The sequence below is a fragment of the Polypterus senegalus genome, chromosome 1, assembly GCF_016835505.1.
Source record: "Polypterus senegalus isolate Bchr_013 chromosome 1, ASM1683550v1, whole genome shotgun sequence".
Classification (NCBI taxonomy): domain Eukaryota; kingdom Metazoa; phylum Chordata; class Cladistia; order Polypteriformes; family Polypteridae; genus Polypterus; species Polypterus senegalus.
In genome coordinates, this window is record NC_053154.1 from 328,424,958 (window position 1) to 328,444,172 (window position 19,215).

General features: G+C 39.9%; 1 protein-coding gene across 1 annotated transcript in view; it reads right to left on the bottom strand.

The window, feature by feature from the left end:
• The window catches only part of zgc:110319 (uncharacterized protein LOC796111 homolog), a 38,513-nt gene extending 22,197 nt beyond the window's left edge, over positions 1–16,316 (bottom strand). The window contains exons 1-3 of the mRNA XM_039737798.1: positions 16,094–16,316; positions 14,507–14,604; positions 2,809–2,944 (exon numbers count right to left, since the gene is read on the bottom strand). Coding sequence (XP_039593732.1) covers positions 2,809–2,944; positions 14,507–14,604; positions 16,094–16,215 — 356 coding nt within the window. The 5' untranslated portion in view covers positions 16,216–16,316. The remainder of the gene's footprint in view (positions 1–2,808; positions 2,945–14,506; positions 14,605–16,093) is intronic.
• Between the last annotated feature and the right edge of the window lie 2,899 nt (positions 16,317–19,215).

A 19,215-nucleotide genomic window follows, 5' to 3' on the forward strand; every position in this document is an offset into this window, starting at 1 on the left:
AAATTGTTCTATCATGGTGTGGATGGGAGGAGAAATGGAGTAGGAGTTATTCTGAAGGAACAGTATGTCAAGAGTGTTTTGGAGGTGAAAAGAGTGTCAGACAGAGTAATGATTATGAAGCTGGAAATTGGAGGTGTGATGATGAATGTTGTTAGTGCATATGCACCGCAAGTTGGGTGTGCAATGGGTAAGAAAGAAGATTTTTGGAGTGAGTTGGATGAAGTGATGAACAGTGTACCCAAGGGACAGAAAGTGGTGATTGGAGTGGATTTCAATGGGCATGTTGGTGAAGGGAACAGTGGAGATGAGATGATGGGTAGGTATGGTGCCAAGTAGAGGAATAAAGAAGGTCAGAGGATAGTGGATGTTGCCAAAAGGATGGACATGGCTGTGGTGAATACGTATTTTAAGAAGAGAGAGGAACATAGGGTTACGTACAAGAGTGGAGGAAGATGCACACAGGTAGATTACATCCTATGCAGAAGAGTTGATCTGAAGGAGATTGAAGACTGCAAAGTGGTGGCAGGGGAAAGTGTAGTTAAGCAGCATAGGATGGTGGTCTGTAGGATGACGTTGGAGATCAAGAAGAGGAAAGAGTGAGGGCAGAGCCAAGGATCAAATGGTGGAAGTTGAAAAAGGAAGACTGCAAGGTTGAGTTTAGGGAGGAGGTGAGACAGGCACTGGGTGGCAGTGAAGAGTTACCAGACAGCTGGGAAACTACAGCAGATGTAGTAAGGGTGACAGCAAGAAGGGTGCTTGGCGTGACATCTGGAAAGAGGAAGGAGGAAAAGGAAACATGGTGGTGGAATGAGGAAATACAGGAAGAGGATGGCAAAGAAGAAGTGGGATAGTCAGAGAGATGCAGAAAGTAGACAAGAGTACAAGGAGATAAGTTGAAAGGTGAAGAGAGAGGTGGTGAAGGCTAAAGAAAAGGCGTATGATGAGTTGTATGACAGGTTAGACACCAAGGAGGGAGAAAAGGACCTGTACCGATTGGCTAGACAGAGGGACCAAGCTGGGAAAGATGTGCAGCAGGTTAGGGTGATAAAAGGATAAAGGTGGAAAAATACTCACAAGCGAGGAGAGTGTGTTGAGCAGATGGAAAGAGTACTTTGAGAGGCTGATGAATGAAGAGAATGAGAGAGAGAAGAGGTTGGATGATGTGGAGATAGTGAATCAGGAAGTGCAACAGATTAGCAAGGAGGAAGTAAGGACAGCTATGAAGAGGATGAAAAATGGAAAGACCAGTGGTCCAGATGACATACCTATGGAAGCATGGAGGTGTTTAGGAGAGATGGCAGTGGAGTTTTTAACCAGATTGTTTAATGGAATCTTGGAAAGTGAGAGGATGCCTGAGGAGTGAAGAAGTGTACTGGTGCCGATATTTAAGAATAAGGGGGATGTGGAGGACTGCAGTAACTACAGGGGAATAAAATTGATGAGTCACAGCATGAAGTTATGGGAAAGAGTAGTGGAAGCTAGGTTAAGAAGTGAGGTGATGATTAGTGAGCAGCAGTATGGTTTCATGCCAAGAAAGAGCACCACAGATGCAATGTTTGCTCTGAGGATGTTGATGGAGAAGTTTAGAGAAGGCCAGAAGGAGTTGCATTGAGTCTTTGTGGACCTGGAGAAAGCATATGACAGGGTGCCTCGAGAGGAGCTGTGGTATTGTATGAGGAAGTCGGGAGTGGCAGAGAAGTATGTAACAGTTGTACAGGATATGTACAAGGGAAGTGTGACAGTGGCGAGGTCTGCGGTAGGAGTGACAAATGCATTCAGGTTGGAGGTGGGATTACATCAGGGATCGGCTCTGAGCCCTTTCTTATTTACAATGGTGATGGACAAGTTGACAGACGAGATTAGACAGGAGTCCCCGCGGACTATGATGTTTGCCGATGACATTGTGATCTGTAGCGATAGTAGGGAGCAGGTTGAGGAGACCCTGGAGAGGTGGAGATATGCTCTAGAGAGGAGAGGAATGAAGGTCAGTAGGAACAAGACAGAATACATGTGTGTAAATGAGAGGGAGGTCAGTGGAATGGTGAGGATGCAGGGATTAGAGTTGGCCAAAGTGGATGAGTTTAAATACTTGGGATCAACAGTACAGAGTAATGGGGATTGTGGAAGAGGTGAAAAGTGCAGGCAGGGTGGAATGGGTGGAGAAGAGTGTCAGGAGTAATTTGTGACAGACGGGTATCAGCAAGAGTGAAAGGGAAGATCTACAGGATGGTAGTGAGACCAGCTTTGTTATATGGGCTGGAGACGATGGCACTAACCAGAAAGCAGGAGACAGAGCTGGAGGTGGCAGAGTTAAAGATGTTAAGATTTGCATTGGGTGTGACGAGGATGGACAGGATTAGAAATGAGTACATTAGAGGGTCAGCTCAAGTTGAACGGTTGGGAGACAAAGTCAGAGAGGCCAAGATTGCATTGGTTTGGACATGTGCAGAGGAGAGATGCTGGATATATTGGGAGAATGATGCTAAGGATAGAGCTGCCAGGAAGAGGAAAAGAGGAAGAACAAGATGTAGAGGGCAGAAAGATATGGAAGAAATGGATTATGTGAATTTCCCCTTGGGATTAATAAAGTATCTATCTATCTAGAAGATGAACAGCTGTGGTGAACCCTAACGGGAGCAGCCGAAAAAAGAAGAAGAAGATATACACATGATGATACATTTCAGCTTGAAGTTCTAAATGGCAAGTACAAAAGGTGAAAACAATAAAAACCAAATTGTCACATTTAGAATGTAGCAAAGGATCAGCAGTTTCCCAGCCTGTACCTGTATATTGGGTCACGTTGCTTACCTTGCTAAGGCAGAGTTCTCTGCTTCTTCTGCACTTCTGAAATCCACAGTTCCTTTTTCCAGAACTTTCTGTCCAGGAAGAAATTTTAAACTACTGGGGTTTGGTGTATCTTGGGTCTGAATGAGCAAGTGTCGGACTTAAAAAAACAAAAAAAACAAAATTAACCTTAGATATGTAAATATTCCTTAGCGCCACTTTACCATTATCCTTCAGCAATTCAGTTAAACAAGCACAACAGAAATTCCACTGAGACCAGGAGAGAGGACACAAGGAGAGCATTGCATATCTTTAAGTACAAGTCCAAAGGATGGCACTGATACTGGATCAATCTAGAGGGGCCAATTAGCCAAAGACACAACTTGATTTGATTCTTAAAGAGGTGAGGTTGGTGGGGTGAAGCAGAGGGAGCTTAGAGGTTATAATTCTGTTTTAGGGTTTCTTTCTTTTTTGATGCTGTTACCTCTGCTATAGCCTTAAATGATTAATATCTTTGTATACATTTCAAGTTCAATAAAAAATTGGTTACAAAAAAAAAAAGATTCCTAAATAGCTCTGTCTATTTTGTCAAACACACACTAAAGCTTGAACTAACATAACCATAATTACACAAAAAGCCCAAAACATTCAGAACATGAATAAACGGCAGAAACATACAAAACATGCGTTAGACTTATTAGCAACCAAGAAAAAAACTCCATCTTAATACAAACCCCAAAAGTGAAAGAAAAACCCCTGTAGCTTCACAACTCACTGCATACGAAGACCATTCATCAGACATAATGCAGCTAACTGGACATTCTTGCCCAGAGCAGAACACAACATAGATACAGTATGACTGCCTAGAATATTAGGATTGTAATTTCTTATGCAATTTCACTCAAGCCCTGCAGCACCCACTAGACAGCATACTAAAAAGCACTTGAGTAGGAGGCTGAATCTTGGTTTGCTTTTGTTTTTGTTTCCGTTTTTCTTTATATTTTTATTCTTCACTTGTTTCTTTGTATTAATTTTGAAGAACTGGTTGTATCCGTTATGTTGTTATTATATATTTGATTGAGCAGCATGCCATTGAATTGTCCTGATTTTCAAAAATAAAATACAATGTTAAAATAAAAGAAACAAAGAGCAGAAGAGAAATTTCAAAGATTAAAGATTACTCTGGAGGTTGAAAAAGAAGTGTTATATCCATGACTGGACACCAAATTTTCGGAAATATCTGAACCAATCACCACTCTATACAATTTATTTTCTCCAGTATTGGATCATTTTGGATATTCCTTAGTAAACCTTGGTGTAGTGCAGTATTCTTCTAACTGATCAAAATCAGTTTACATACTACCAATATAACAAGGGGAGTTACATTAGGTGTGAAAGAGTGTTTCATCTGACAAAATGTCATAGAGCAGGGGTGCCCACACTTTTAAAGCTTGAGAGCTACAGTACTTTTAAAATGACCAGGTCAAAATGATCTACCTACATACATATACATATATATATACATACACATATATATACATATATATATATATACATACACATATATATACATATATATATATATACATATATATACATATATATATATACATATACATATATATATATATATACATATACATATATATATATATATATATATATATATATATATATATATATAGTGGTGTGAAAAACTATTAGCCCCCTTCCTGATTTCTTATTCTTTTGCATGTTTGTCACACAAAATGTTTCTGATCATCAAACACATTTAACCATTAGTCAAATATAACACAAGTAAACACAAAATGCAGTTTTTAAATGATGGTTATTATTATTTAGGGAGAAAAAAATCCAAACCTACCTGTGTGAAAAAGTAATTGCCCCCTTGTTAAAAAATAACCTAACTGTGGTGTATCACACCTGAGTTCAATTTCCGTAGCCACCCCCAGGCCTGATTACTGCCACACCTGTTTCAATCAAGAAATCACTTAAATAGGAGCTGCCTGACACAGAGAAGTAGACCAAAAGCACCTCAAAAGCTAGACATCATGCCAAGATCCAAAGAAATTCAGGAACAAATGAGAACAGAAGTAATTGAGATCTATCAGTCTGGTAAAGGTTATAAAGCCATTTCTAAAGCTTTGGGACTCCAGCAAACCACAGTGAGAGCCATTATCCACAAATGGCAAAAACATGGAACAGTGGTGAACCTTCCCAGGAGTGGCCGGCTGACCAAAATTACCCCAAGAGCGCAGAGACGACTCATCCGAGAGGTCACAAAGACCCCAGGACAACATCTAAAGAACTGCAGGCCTCACTTGCCTCAATTAAGGTCAGTGTTCACGACTCCACCATAAGAAAGAGACTGGGCAAAACGGCCTGCATGGCAGATTTCCAAGGCGCAAACCACTGTTAAGCAAAAAGAACATTAGGGCTCATCTCAATTTTGCTAAGACACATCTCAATGATTGCCAAGACTTTTGGGAAAATACCTTGTGGACTGATGAGACAAAAGTTGAACTTTTGGAAGGCAAATGTCCGTTACATCTGGCGTAAAAGGAACACAGCACTTCAGAAAAGAACATCATACCAACAGTAAAATATGGTGGTGGTAGTGTGATGGTCTGGGGTTGTTTTGCTGCTTCAGGACCTGGAAGGCTTGCTGTGATAGATGGAACCATGAATTCTACTGTCTACCAAAAATCCTGAAGGAGAATGTCCGGCCATCTGTTCGTCAACTCAAGCTGAAGCGATCTTGGGTGCTGCAACAGGAGAATGACCCAAAACACACCAGCAAATCCACCTCTGAATGGCTGAAGAAAAACAAAATGAAGACTTTGGAGTGGCCTATTCAAAGTCCTGACCTGAATCCAATTGAGATGCTATGGCATGACCTTAAAACGGCGGTTCATGCTAGAAAACCCTCAAATAAAGCTGAATTACAACAATTCTGCAAAGATGAGTGGGCCAAAATTCCTCCAGAGCACTGTAAAAGACTCATTGCAAGTTATCGCAAAGGCTTGATTGCAGTTATTGCTGCTAAGGGTGGCCCAACCAGTTATTAGGATCAGGGGCAATTACTTTTCACACAGGGCCATGTAGGTTTGGATTTTTTCTCCCTAAATAATAAAACCATCATTTAAAAACTGCATTTTGTGTTTACTTGTGTTATATTTGACTAATGGTTAAATGTGTTTGATGATCAGAAACATTTTGTGTGACAAACATGCAAAAGAATAAGAAATCAGGAAGGGGCAAATAGTTGTTCACACCACTGTGTATATATATATATATATATATATATATATATATATATATATATATATATATATATATATACATACATACAGTGAGTGGGTATGGAAAGTATTCAGACCCCCTTCAATTTTTCACTCTGTTATATTGCAGCCATTTGCTAAAATCATTTAAATTATTTTTTTCCCTCATTAATATACACACAGCACCCCATATTGACAGACAAAAAAAAATAATTTTTGAAATTGTTGCAGATTTATTAAAAAAGAAAAACTAAAATATCACATGGTCCTAAGTATTCAGACCCTTTGCTGTGACACTCGTATATTTAACTCAGGTGCTTTCCATTTCTTCTGATTATCCTTGAGATCACCTTCATTTGAGTCCAGCTGTGTTTGATTATACTGATTGGACTTGATTAGAAGAGCCACACACCTGTCTATATAAGACCTTACAGCTCACAATGCATGTCAGAGCAAATGAGAATCATGAGGTCAAAGGAACTGCCTGAAGAGCTCAGAGACAGAATTGTGGCAAGGCACAGATCTGGCCAAGGTTACAAAAAAATTTCTGCTGCACTTAAGGTTCCCAAGAGCACAGTGGCCTCCATAATCCTTACATGGAAGACGTTTGGGATGACCAGAACCCTTCCTAGAGCTGGCCGTCCGGCCAAGCTGAGCTACCGGGGGAAGAAGAGCCTTGGTGAGAGAGGTAAAGAAGAACCCAAAGATCACTTTGGCTGAGCTCCAGAGATGCAGTCAGGAGATGGGAGAAAGTTGTAGAAAGTCAACCATCACTGCAGCCCTCCACCAGTCAGGGCTTTATGGCAGAGTGGCCTGTCGGAAGCCTCTCCTCAGTGCAAGACACATGACAGCCCGCATGGAGTTTGCTAAAAGACACCTGAAGGACTCCGAGATGGTGAGAAATAAGATTATCTGGTCTGATGAGACCAAGATAGAACTTTTTGGCCTGAATTCTAAGCAGTATGTGTGGAGACAACCAGGCACTGCTCATCACTTTTCCAATACAGTCCCCATAGTGAAGCATGGCGGTGGCAGCATCATGCTGTTGGGGGTGTTTTTCAGCTGCAGGGACGGGACGACTGGTTGCAATCGAGGGAAAGATGAATGCGGCCAAGTACAGGGATATCCTGGACAAAAACCTTCTCCAGAGTGCTAAGGACCTCAGACTGGGCTGAAGGTTTACCTTCCAACGAGACAATGACCCAAAGCACACAGCTAAAATAACGAAGGAGTGGCTTCACAGCAACTCTGTGACTGTTCTTGAATGGCCCAGCCAGAGCCCTGACTTAAACCCAATTGAGCATCTCTGGAGAGACCTAAAAATGGCTGTCCACCAACGTTTACAATCCATCCTGACAGAATTGGAGAGGATCAGCAAGGAGGAATGGCAGAGGATCCCCAAATCCAGGTGTGAAAAACTTGTTGCATCTTTCCCAAGAAGACTCATGGCTGTATGAGCTCAAAAGGGTGCTTCTACTAAATACTGAGCAAAGGGTCTGAATACTTAGGACCATGTGATATTTCAGTTTTTCTTTTTTAATAAATCTGCAACAATTTCAAAAATTCTTTTTTGTCTGTCAATATGGGGTGCTGTGTGTACATTAATGAGGAAAAAAATTAATTTAAATGATTTTAGCAAATGGCTGCAATATAACAAAGAGTGAAAAATTGAAGGGGGTCTGAATACTTTCCGTACCCACTGTGTATGTATGTATGTATGTGTGTGTGTGTATATATATATATATATATATATACTCACCTAAAGGATTACTGTATTAGGAACACCTGTTCAATTTCTCATTAATGCAATTATCTAATCAACCAATCACATGGCAGTTGCTTCAATGCATTTAGGGCTGTGGTCCTGGTCAAGACAATCTCCTGAACTCCAAACCAATGTCAGAATGGGAAAGAAAGGTGATTTAAGAAATTTTGAGCGTGGCATGGTTGGTGGTGCCAGACGGGCCGGTCTGTGTATTTCACAATCTGCTCGGTTACTGGGATTTTCACGCACAACCATTTCTAGGGTTTACAAAGAATGGTGTGAAAAGGGAAAAACATCCAGTATGCGGCAGTCCTGTGGGCGAAAATGCCTTGTTGATGCTAGAGGTCAGAGGAGAATGGGCCGACTGATTCAAGCTGATAGAAGAGCAACTTTGACTGAAATAACCACTCGTTACAACCGAGGTATGCAGCAAAGCATTTGTGAAGCCACAACACGCACAACCTTCAGGCGGATGGGCTACAACAGCAGAAGACCCCACCAGGTACCACTCATCTCCACTACAAATAGGAAAAAGAGGCTACAATTTGCACGAGCTCACCAAAATTGGACAGTTGAAGACTGGAAAAATGTTGCCTGGTCTGATGAGTCTCGATTTCTGTTGAGACATTCAAATGGTAGAGTCAGAATTTGGCGTAAACAGAATGAGAACATGGATCCATCATGCCTTGTTACCACTGTGCAGGCTGGAGGAGGTGGTGGTGTAATGGTGTGGGGGATGTTTTCTTGGGACACTTTAGGCCCCTTAGTGCCAATTGGGCATCGTTTAAATGCCACGGGCTACTTGAACATTGTTTCTGACCATGTCCATCCCTTCATGACCATCATGTACCCATCCTCTGATGGCTACTTCCAGCAGGATAATGCACCATGTCACAAAGCTTGAATCATTTCAAATTGGTTTCTTGAACATGACAATGAGTTCACTGTACTAAAATGGCCCCCACAGTCACCAGATCTCAACCCAATAGAGCATCTTTGGGATGTGGTGGAACGGGAGCTTCGTGCCCTGGATGTGCATCCCACAAATCTCCATCAACTGCAAGATGCTATCCTATCAATATGGGCCAACATTTCTAAAGAATGCTTTCAGCACCTTGTTGAATCAATGCCACGTAGAATTAAGGCAGTTCTGAAGGCGAAAGGGGGTCAAGCACCGTATTAGTATGGCGTTCCTAATAATCTTTTAGGTGAGTGTATATATACACACACACATACACACTGAGTATACTTTATATATAAAATATATGCTGACATACCTTGTATAACTGTATGAACCCTTATGGCATAATACAATTCAATACATTCATGATCACTACTTTACTCACTGATGACTTGCACTGAACGGAGTCAGCAAGGCTTGCTTAGTCCAGACAGTAGCTTCTGGTTGCCAGCCTCAAGCAGGCTTCCAAATGATCATCAGTCATGGTGGAATGGTATTTGGACTTAATAATCTTCATGTGGGAAAAGGCTGACTCGCATAAATAAGTACAGCTGAATAATGCAGTCAAGGAGGTAGCAAGTTGCTTGTATTCTGCATGCTTAATGACAAGGAGAAAGTCCTTTATCTTCAGCCAGAGGTCTCAAAATCGCTGCAGGAATTTCCCCCTAGCCATCTGCCTCAACAAAGACCTCTTTTATCATCTTTCCATCTTGGAAGGACTTTTTATGCTTAATGATTGAGTGACTCACCTGGAACAATGCTTTGGTGTCTGCCTTTACTTCTGAATTCAGCCGAGTGAGAAATTACTGCTGTCCGATTAACTGCGATTTTAATTCCCTCATCCTTTTTCTCAGCTCGCTTTTCGGAGGGAAGTTAGTGTCGTAGTTTTTATGACTAGTTCGAAAGTGCCTTTACACATTTTCCTTTCTTTGGAATTGCAATGATAGATTTACAGATCGGACAAACGCACTTCGATTGTGACATTGTGAGAAAAAAAAGTCATCTTCCCATTCCACATGTCCAGCCCATTTTTTATTTTATATCCCTTCTTTAGTAGATATAAAATATATACTAGATATAAATATAAATCAGACTGGCCGTCCTGAATGTCAATCAAGTGGAAAATGCAATAGGGAGGATAGATGATAGACTAACATCTAAAAAAAATTTTTTGAATGCAACACGATCTACCTGCACTACCTTTCCAATCTACTGGTCGATCGCAATCAATGTATTGGGCACCCCTGTCATAGAGTAATAAAGTAATGGGCGCATGCTGACATTTCAAAGGCCTCTGACAGCACAGTAATATAGGATATAGTGGTAATATTGTCACACATACAGAGTACAGTAAAATTCTTAAATGCATGCAATACATCCAAGTCTAAGTTGAGGGCAATGCCATAATATGTGGCCGTACAAGACTGGTGTCTGATGGGAACCATTTGCAGAGCAGATCTAATAAGTAAATTTAACTCTAAATTTAAATGTAAGTTAATTAGCTACTTTATTTTGTATGTGAAAACGATGCTAAAGTTTTGTCCTGAGCCTACCTACAAATAGACTGGCGGTGGTGTAGAAACTGTGCAAGAGGTTTACTGGATGCTGTTATAGCAAGTGTAGATATCGGAAATAAGAGTTTTTTTTTGTTGAATGTTGACATGGTGAGAGCAAACAGGATAGTGAAAATGAGGGATTTATGGAATAAGCAAGGTGGGAGACAACTGTTACTTTAAATTTACTTCTTTTAAAAATGATATGGTGAGACTGAATCTTTTTATTGATAGGTTTCATGGTGGAAGACTACACATTATCTAGTATTGTAACTTAAAGTTCAAATTTGCATCAAGTTCAGATATGCAGGTCCACAGCTTTGAAAACCATTTGCACAAAATGATTTGACATGTTAGGTTACGACAACCATTCAAGTGAAAAGAAGAATTCTAGGAAGAGATCTCTCTCTTAAACGTACCTGCCAATAATTTTTCATTGATGCATCTGGGAATCTGAATCCAAATTTGAATAAATTAATTCTACTGGATCAGCTTTAGGAATGTCTTTCAGTATTTTAAAGACCTAAGTCTGGTTGATTTCTCCTCCAAGTCTACTAGGTGGCGCCGCCCCCTGCTCTCTTCACTCGCCAACCTCCCATCAAAGGGCGTTGGGTCGCCTCTCCATCAGACTAAGTGACTCTGTTTAAAAAAATGGTAGAAGAGAATGCGTGGCGTGGGACGAAGACGGTTTGGTCCTTAGTTATTACACAGAGAAAAATCAGTTACTATAGTATTTCACTACAGCTGTCTATTTTAAATACCAACGAATAACAGAACCTAGTAAAAAGTAAAAGTTAACAAATAAAATGTAATAAAAAGTCAAAACAAAATTAAAATAACATTAACGCCTCGTCAAAAACAATATTGCAATGTCACTTTCCAGGTGGGAGAAATAAAATACACAGGCAAGTGGCAGTAGCAGTCCAAAACAAAGGTTTAATAGCTCTTCCGCCTTAACTAGACAATGCAAACTCAGAAGAAAAAAAAAAAAATGGCGTGTCAAACATCTCTCAAACTCGCTCCCCCCTGCAGACCCCCTTTTCTTGCCAAAAAAAAAAACTAATGGGACTTTCTTAACAATTTCTTGCCCCCAGCATCCCAGTGGCTGCTTTATTTAAGAGTGGCAGATGTGGCTCCTCTGCCCGCCCCTCTCCACAGCACTCTCAGCAACCCTATTTGCATGGCTTTTTAGGACACACTGCCTCGGTTGTATTTTCTTTTTTTTATCCTCTAACTTACATTCTATTAACGTTTCTTTTTCGAATTTCTGTTCGCATATTATTTGGGATATTTTTCTCTCTTTCGTTTATTTGACGGTTCTCCTTGTTCTTGATTTTTATTATGTGCAGCTCTTTTTTGTTCATTTACCAGCTCTTGATGCACTTTTTCTATCGCAATCTACAATTCGACGTTCTTGAACAGATCATTTGTTTTTCTGCTCTGTCATTATAACCGACTGCGTTGAAGGTTGAGTTAGCACTGAGAGTGTCACTGGTTGGTACAGAGAAAGGATTTGCGCAGTTGAAGTAACGATTGGGCACGCAAAGTGGAGGGGAGCAGTCAAGGTTGAATAATGCGGACACGCGGGAAAACCATTTTAATACAATAGAAAAAAGAGAAAGAAATTGAGTTCCGCCAGCTTGACACAGCAGGATGCATACTTTACTCCTGAAACTCTTGTTCCAATTAGGGGCACTTAACTGCTTTTCTCCCCAGAGCTCCTTATCCGGCTGTCTCTTTAATGACTAATTGTGCAGACACTTAAAACTATTTATGGATGGCACACCATTCTTAATGATAAAAGTCAAAGGCAGGTTATTCCAAATACAAGTGAAAGGACTTTGAGAAGAAACAACAGAGTGAATATAAAAAGGTAAAATTATACAGTATACATATAAGGAAGTGTTCCAAGAATCAATATGAAATTAAATGTGAACAATCAATACATGACTATGACTTCCAACAAAAATAAGAAATATCAAACTCAACTCATTATTGAAAAACAGGCCAGAGAAGAAAATCTCCTCCATTCCCTCTAACAGTAATCTTGCCATAACTATACCAACTGAGCTCTTTCTTTCACAAGATGAATGATCACTTCTCAGCAAGAGTCCGACTTTCATTCTGGGGAAAAAAAAAACCTCGGACAATCCCACAAGTCTAAAGTGGCCTTAACCACTTTTTTCACGGGATTCATCTGAAAGTAAACTTTGAAGCAGAAACCAGCAGTGTGGAAAAGAATGACCCCGCCTCTGAAAACATCAAGTTCTTGGAATTTCTGGACCCCTTCAGCTAGATATGTTCCACCAGTTGGTTAAGTCATCAATCAGTGCTCAAATCACATTCCAAGTAGACAATATGTTACTTACAGATACACTCAATGGCCACTTTATTAGGTACACCTGCTCAACTGCTTGTTAATGCAAATATCTAATCAGCCAATCACAAAGCAGCAACTCAATGCATTTCGGCACATAGACATTGTTAAGATGGCCAACAGAAGTTCAAACCAAGCATCAGAATGGTGAAGAAAGATGATTTAAGCAACTTTGCAAGTGGTATGGTTGTTGGTGCCAGATGAGCTGGTGTAAGGATTTCAGAAACTGCTGATCTACTGGGATTTACATGCACAACCATCTCTAGGGTTTACAGAATATGGTCTGAAAAGGGAAAAATATCCAGTGGATGGCAGTTCTCTGGGTGAAAATGCCTTGTTGATGCCAGAGGTCTGAGGAAAATGGCCAGACTGGTCTTCGCTGAGGGAAAGGCAACAGTAACTCTTATTATAACTGGGGTATGCAGAAGAGCATCTCTAAATGCACAACATGTCGAACCTTGAAGCAGTGACACTATACAGACTGTCGGCTAAGAACAGGCAACAGATTACAATTCGCACTGGCTTATCAAAATTGGGCAATAAAACATTGTAAAAATGTTGCCTGGTCTGATGAGTATTGATTTCAGATGTGACATTTGGATGGGTCAGAATTTGGCATCAACCACATGAAAGCAGGGATCCATCCTGCCTTGTATCAATGTTTAAGGCTGCTGATGGTGGTATAATGGTGTAGGAGATATTATCTTGGTACACTTTGGACCCCTTAACACCAAATGAGCATTGTTTAAATGCCACAGCCTACTTATTGTTGCTGACCATGTCCATCCCTTTATGACCTCAATGTACCAGTCATTCTGATAGCTACTTCCAGCAGGATAATGCACCATGTCACAAAGTAGAAATCATCTCAAACTGGTTTCTTGAACACGACAATGAGTTCACTGGGCTCAAAGGGCCTCCACAGTCACCAGATCTCAATCCAATAGAGCACCTTTGGGATGTGGTCAAATGATGGATGTGCAGCCGTCAAATCTACAGAAACTGTGTGATGCGGTCATATCAGTATGGACCAAAATGTCTGAGGAATGTTTCCAGCACCTTCCTGAACCTATGCCACAAAGAATTATGGTAGTTTTGAAGACAAATGGGGTCCAACCCAGTACTAGCAAGGTGTACCTAATAAAGTGGTTGCTGAGTGTATGTCACCAATAATACCCTTGTGTCTGGTTCCTCTGGTAAATTCAATATTAAACAATGGGCTACTTACTGGTCTAAAAATCTTATGTACTGCATTTCTTGTAGAAAGTGTCTATCCATCTCCATAGATGAAACTGGGAGATGGCTGGCAGACTGTTAAAATCAAAGGCCTTACAAAGCCTATTGTAGAGCACTTGACATGCCTTGATGATAATCACACTGATATCTCTGTATGTGTTTTTTCACAGGGCTTCAAAGACACTTTTCAAAGAAAACCAGAAGCCGTAAACTAAGCTCATTGTCAGCCTGGCACCACAACTAATCTTTTAATCTCTCCCTTCATCTTCTCTAATGGCAGTTTTTTTTTTCACATCTACTCTCGCCTTCATATCAATCCTGGCTTTATCCCTTTCCTCTCCACCTATGTGTGTTACTTGTTCTTTCCTTTTCAGTTGCACTCCTGATGAAGTCTAAATAGTCAAAGTATTGTGTCTTTAAATGTATTTCTTGTTCAGTGTGGAAATAAGCTTCAACATTTTTTCCCTTTGCTGGTGCAGGCTGATGCAGTCCTACACTAACTCCTTTGAATACATACATGCATCAAAATGCAAAAACAGAATTACAAACCTATAAAAAAGTTGATTTTTGAAGTAGTTAAAAATCCAGCACTTTTTCTGGTTTCTTGAGCTGAAAGTGCAAGGAACTGCTTAGCTTTGAAGTTTAACCTTTAAAAAACAAAAGGTAATAATTTGTAATATGCTAGCAATCAAGAATATACAATCACTAACAAGCATTCCTCCTATAAAACACATATTTGTTACGGTGGACTATTTGTGGTTTGTTTTATTTTTAAATCTGTTCCCTGGAATTCTGTCATTAAGTTTTGTTAATGTCCCACCAGAGTGGGAGAACTGATTACTAACAATGACCTAAAAGCCGCCAAGGAGGAGATTCAGAACCATACTAAACAACAATATTGATGCATCAGCCACGAATAAGTCACCACCGCTATGAGCTGGCACTCCATCATGCAAGTGAGCAGCTTCAGAGCCAGCAGCAGGTTTTCCAATAAAAATTGCAAGCCTGCAATATTGCAGGCAGAATTCCATTTTAAGTGGCAAAGGCGAGAAGAAGCAGAATGAGGATAGAACCTGCAGTTTGACTTAGCAAAGTACCAAGTGCTGTGAAGACCTAAAATGGACTGGCTTGGCTCTTCTGAGGAGTTGCTGGACAGCCCCAAAGCTGAGATCTGGAGTGCCGACTGCAGCATCAGTAGAGGGAGGAAGGCAGCCAAAGGGCAGCTACCTCTACAGCTTCACCAATGCTTCTTTGTTTGCTAAAGTCCACTGGCCAGGGCATGTGGACACAAGTGGAACTTCAAACTAATGAAGTTGGGGAAAAACGTGTGGCCGACTGAGTTGCCCCTGACCACAGGTGAGCTGTTTGAAGCAAGTCTGGTGGTAAAACTGCACAGCCAAAAAAGGTGAGCTGTTACAGAGCAGAAATGGAGGAAGAGCCTGAACACTGAGACATTGACCTCAAAGGGCATTTGCAGTGTCAGTGAAAGAAAACAGGAAAAAAGATCAGAACATCTGCAACTCCACACATGGAGATTCATCTACTCACTTGTAACCAATGGCATACCACACAGAAGTGCACAACCTAATAGCGAAGTTCCAAGGGAGAGCTATGTAACGGCACTGAGGAGGCACCACCACTATCACCTGGAATTTCATCATGCATTCATCAACTTCTGCAGTCCTTGTAAGGATAACGAGTCACCAAACGCACAGAGAATCCGTATTGGCACGCAACGCTACAATATGTCTCTTAACGTCTGCAAAGTCAATGGTTTCTGGGGACATGGAGGTCACACTACTGCCTCCTTAAATGGAGCTTTTGTGGACAGTGAACAGCCTAAAGTTGTTTGGGGGTCCACAGCATTCAGGGTCACAACCTCGCCTTATTTTGTTTTTGAAGAGAATGAGGAAAACGAAATCATGTTTACTGATTCTATCTTTTTTTGGCTGAATATTTATCACATAAATCAATAAATTACTTTTCTACCGTAGATTGAAAACGTAAGGAGTCACCTAGCTTTCAGATGGGAATAGTCACCTAGATGTTTACAAGCAATCATAAACTTTCGTTTTGCTATGTATGAAAAGAGCTTTTTAAAAATAACTTGAAAAAAATATCAATGAGAAAACTTACCCGCCGCGTAATCCAATTAGGAATCGATTAGCAAACAGCAGCAAGTGACGATTTCTGCACGCTGCCATTTTTGTTTTGATTGCTAGGGCTATCCGAAGGTCTTCTTTACAGTTCCTGTTCATAAATGCAAGAGAAAAAAAAGCGGCTCCGCTAACAATTACTCAACTGATTAAAAAAGTAATCGTTATTTTTATATGTTAAAGTGCGTTTGCATATTTATTTGAAAAAGGCAAAAAGTGGGATAGCTATATATTCTGATCACGTGATATAAGAGTAACCGGAAATGCGAGTAGTGAGCTCAGCCCGCCAAATGAAATGAGTCGCTGTTCCCGCTAACGTCCAATAGATGGAGGCATTGTCTTGATTTTGAGGAAATGGTACGTAGCATGACTAGTGTCTTGGTATTTGGTGAAACCAATTGATTTAATAAGTGTAGATAAAAGTAACATGTGCTTATTTTCACAGCAGAGACAGTTATTAAATAATTACTTGGAAGATAACTTTTTATACAAATTTATACTGATGATAAGTGACTCTTTAAGTAATAGTAATACTTTTGTTCTATCGGTCAGTACACAAAGAAATCTCCAGGTTGTAATCTCCCAAATACCTTCTTTATTACAGAAAAACCTCTGTTTTACAATCTCCTTCCGGGAACTCTCCTGCCATCCCTCTCCCAGTTCTATTTATATCCATATTGTACAGTGCCACCTACTGTCCAAATTAATAACATTATTAACACAACATAACAAGTAGCCTCTGCATTTTATGTTAAAATGTGAACTTAGAAAGTCAATTAGAAAATCAAATGAATTATCAGATTTTTCAGCAGAAATGAATGGCTTCAGTGAAAGATGATAAAGGAAGTAATTTTATTCGGTAAAAAAACAAAAAACTAAGGGGTAAAAAGTGTCCTTGAGGTAAAAAGGAATACATTATTTTTAATAGGTTAAGGTTTGAGCATATTAATAATACAAATTAAATATAAATAAATAAATTTAACAAAATATATAAAATAAAACTGCGGTAGGCTGGCGCCCTGCCCGGGGTTTGTTCCTGCCTTGCGCCCTGTGTTGGCTGGGATTGGCTCCAGCAGACCCCCGTGACCCTGTAGTTAGGATATAGTGGGATGGACAATGACTGACTATAAAATAAAATTTTATATATATACGACCTTCCCATGCTCAAATAGCTTCACAGAAATTAAGAAAGAATAGGGCATCTACAACTTAGATATAAATTGTATCTAAATCTATAGTAGTAGGGTGTTGTACCGTATTAGCCATTATGGATGTGGTGAGAAGTTAAGCAAAATGACACCTTTTATTGGCCAACTAAAAAGATTTCAATATGTAAGTTTTCGAGGCAACTCAGTTGTCATTTTGCTTAGCGTCTCACTATATCTAAATCTAAAAACACTAAATGAAGAAAAATATACAAGGCATTTAAACACCATAGGAGACAGTAAACAAGTTAAAATTCAAAAATACAAATACTACGAGATCAACTATTAACTCAGAATTTGTAATACAAACACAAATCATCCTGAGTATCGATACAAAAGAAGGTAAAATGAAAGAAGGGTCAGAAAATCAGGGAAAGTTAAATTGGTCTGAATCAATACTATTTATTAATTATTGTCAAAAATACCATAAAACTATATAAGTAAAATAGGTTGATAAGGTTAGGAGAGCGTTAAAATCCCGTTGTGGGCAGTAATGGATCATTATTTATGATCTCACTCTACCATTATTCAGAAAAAGATGGAAAAGATCTTTGTCCCTAACGGGAAATAAAAATTTCACAGAAGCTCAAAAGAAGTGTGTGTATGTATGTGTATATACCACTGGCTCACTTATGACGAAATCTCCCAAACTATGAGGACTTGGGACTTGAAATTTGGAATGTAGGTTACCCTTGGCCCATAGGTGCTCGCCAAGAAACGGTTTTAAAAATTTCGTGGTCCAAGCGCGTTCTGTCTGTATACCTGTCCGCTTTTCACGAGACAATTACCTCACGGATTTAGATCTGCTTCAACTTTCCGGTTGATTTTGCCACTTCTCTTATCGCGCTAAGTACCATAGTTTGCTTGCCGTACTGATATATTTATGCAAATCCAAGAGCGTGGCTCTGGGCCGAGAGCAGGGGGGCGGGGGCGGGGGGCGGGGCCCTCCTCATTCACTCGCCAGCCTCCGTTAGAGTTGGTCAACGTCTCAGTGCACCTTGCCTCCGTTTAGCTGGCAATACCTGTTTGTTCAACAGACATTATCAGACATTATTAACAGAGATATCGGTTATGTGCTTTTCTGCCCACGCGGGGAACGCTTTCCCGTCAGAGCTGAACACGATCAGATACAGTGCCAGCGTCTATTAATTTTTAAAGTTTGTTATTACTATGTGGGCGAACCCACGGGGTACCTATATATATATATATAAGTATATAAGTACTTCAGGCTTGGATAACAGAGAGCTGCTGCTGTCAATAGCAGGGTTGTAGCATGTCTTACTTTAAATGCGTGCCATGGTGTTGTTACTTTCTTTGTCTAATCCATTAATTAATAAATGTAATGAGTATATGCATTGAATTTCTAAAAGAGCTTGTGTTTTGCAAAAATAATATCAACACTGGTGGAATCATTTCCTTTGTTTATTAATATACTGCAGCCTTTTTCCTTTTTTATTAAACAGCATTTTTACCAATGTGGAGCCCTGAATGTCACAATTTCTAACTTCAAAATACTGTACAGTGTTAGTCAAATTCTGGGACATATTGAAAGCAGTCTGATAAATAAAAGCTAAACCACATTAAAGCAGGGAATGACAGCCATTTATAATTCTGTAGCCTCTGGAACATAATGAGATTTGGTAACTGTATCAAAAACTTGTTAGGAAGGCAGGCTCTATTGTAGGAATGAAGCTGGACAGTTTAACATCTGTTCTTTAATCTAACATAATAATGATTAAACCTTCCCTGCTTTAGAGGATATCAAGTAGTCATTTGATTGTAAGTTAAGACTATGACTGTGCTATGTATCAGTCCGTATTTGTTCCCTGCTTCATGTGTGTTTTCCATTTTATTGTTATTTTTGGTGTTTATGAATTTTCATGTTTTTGTTTTCATG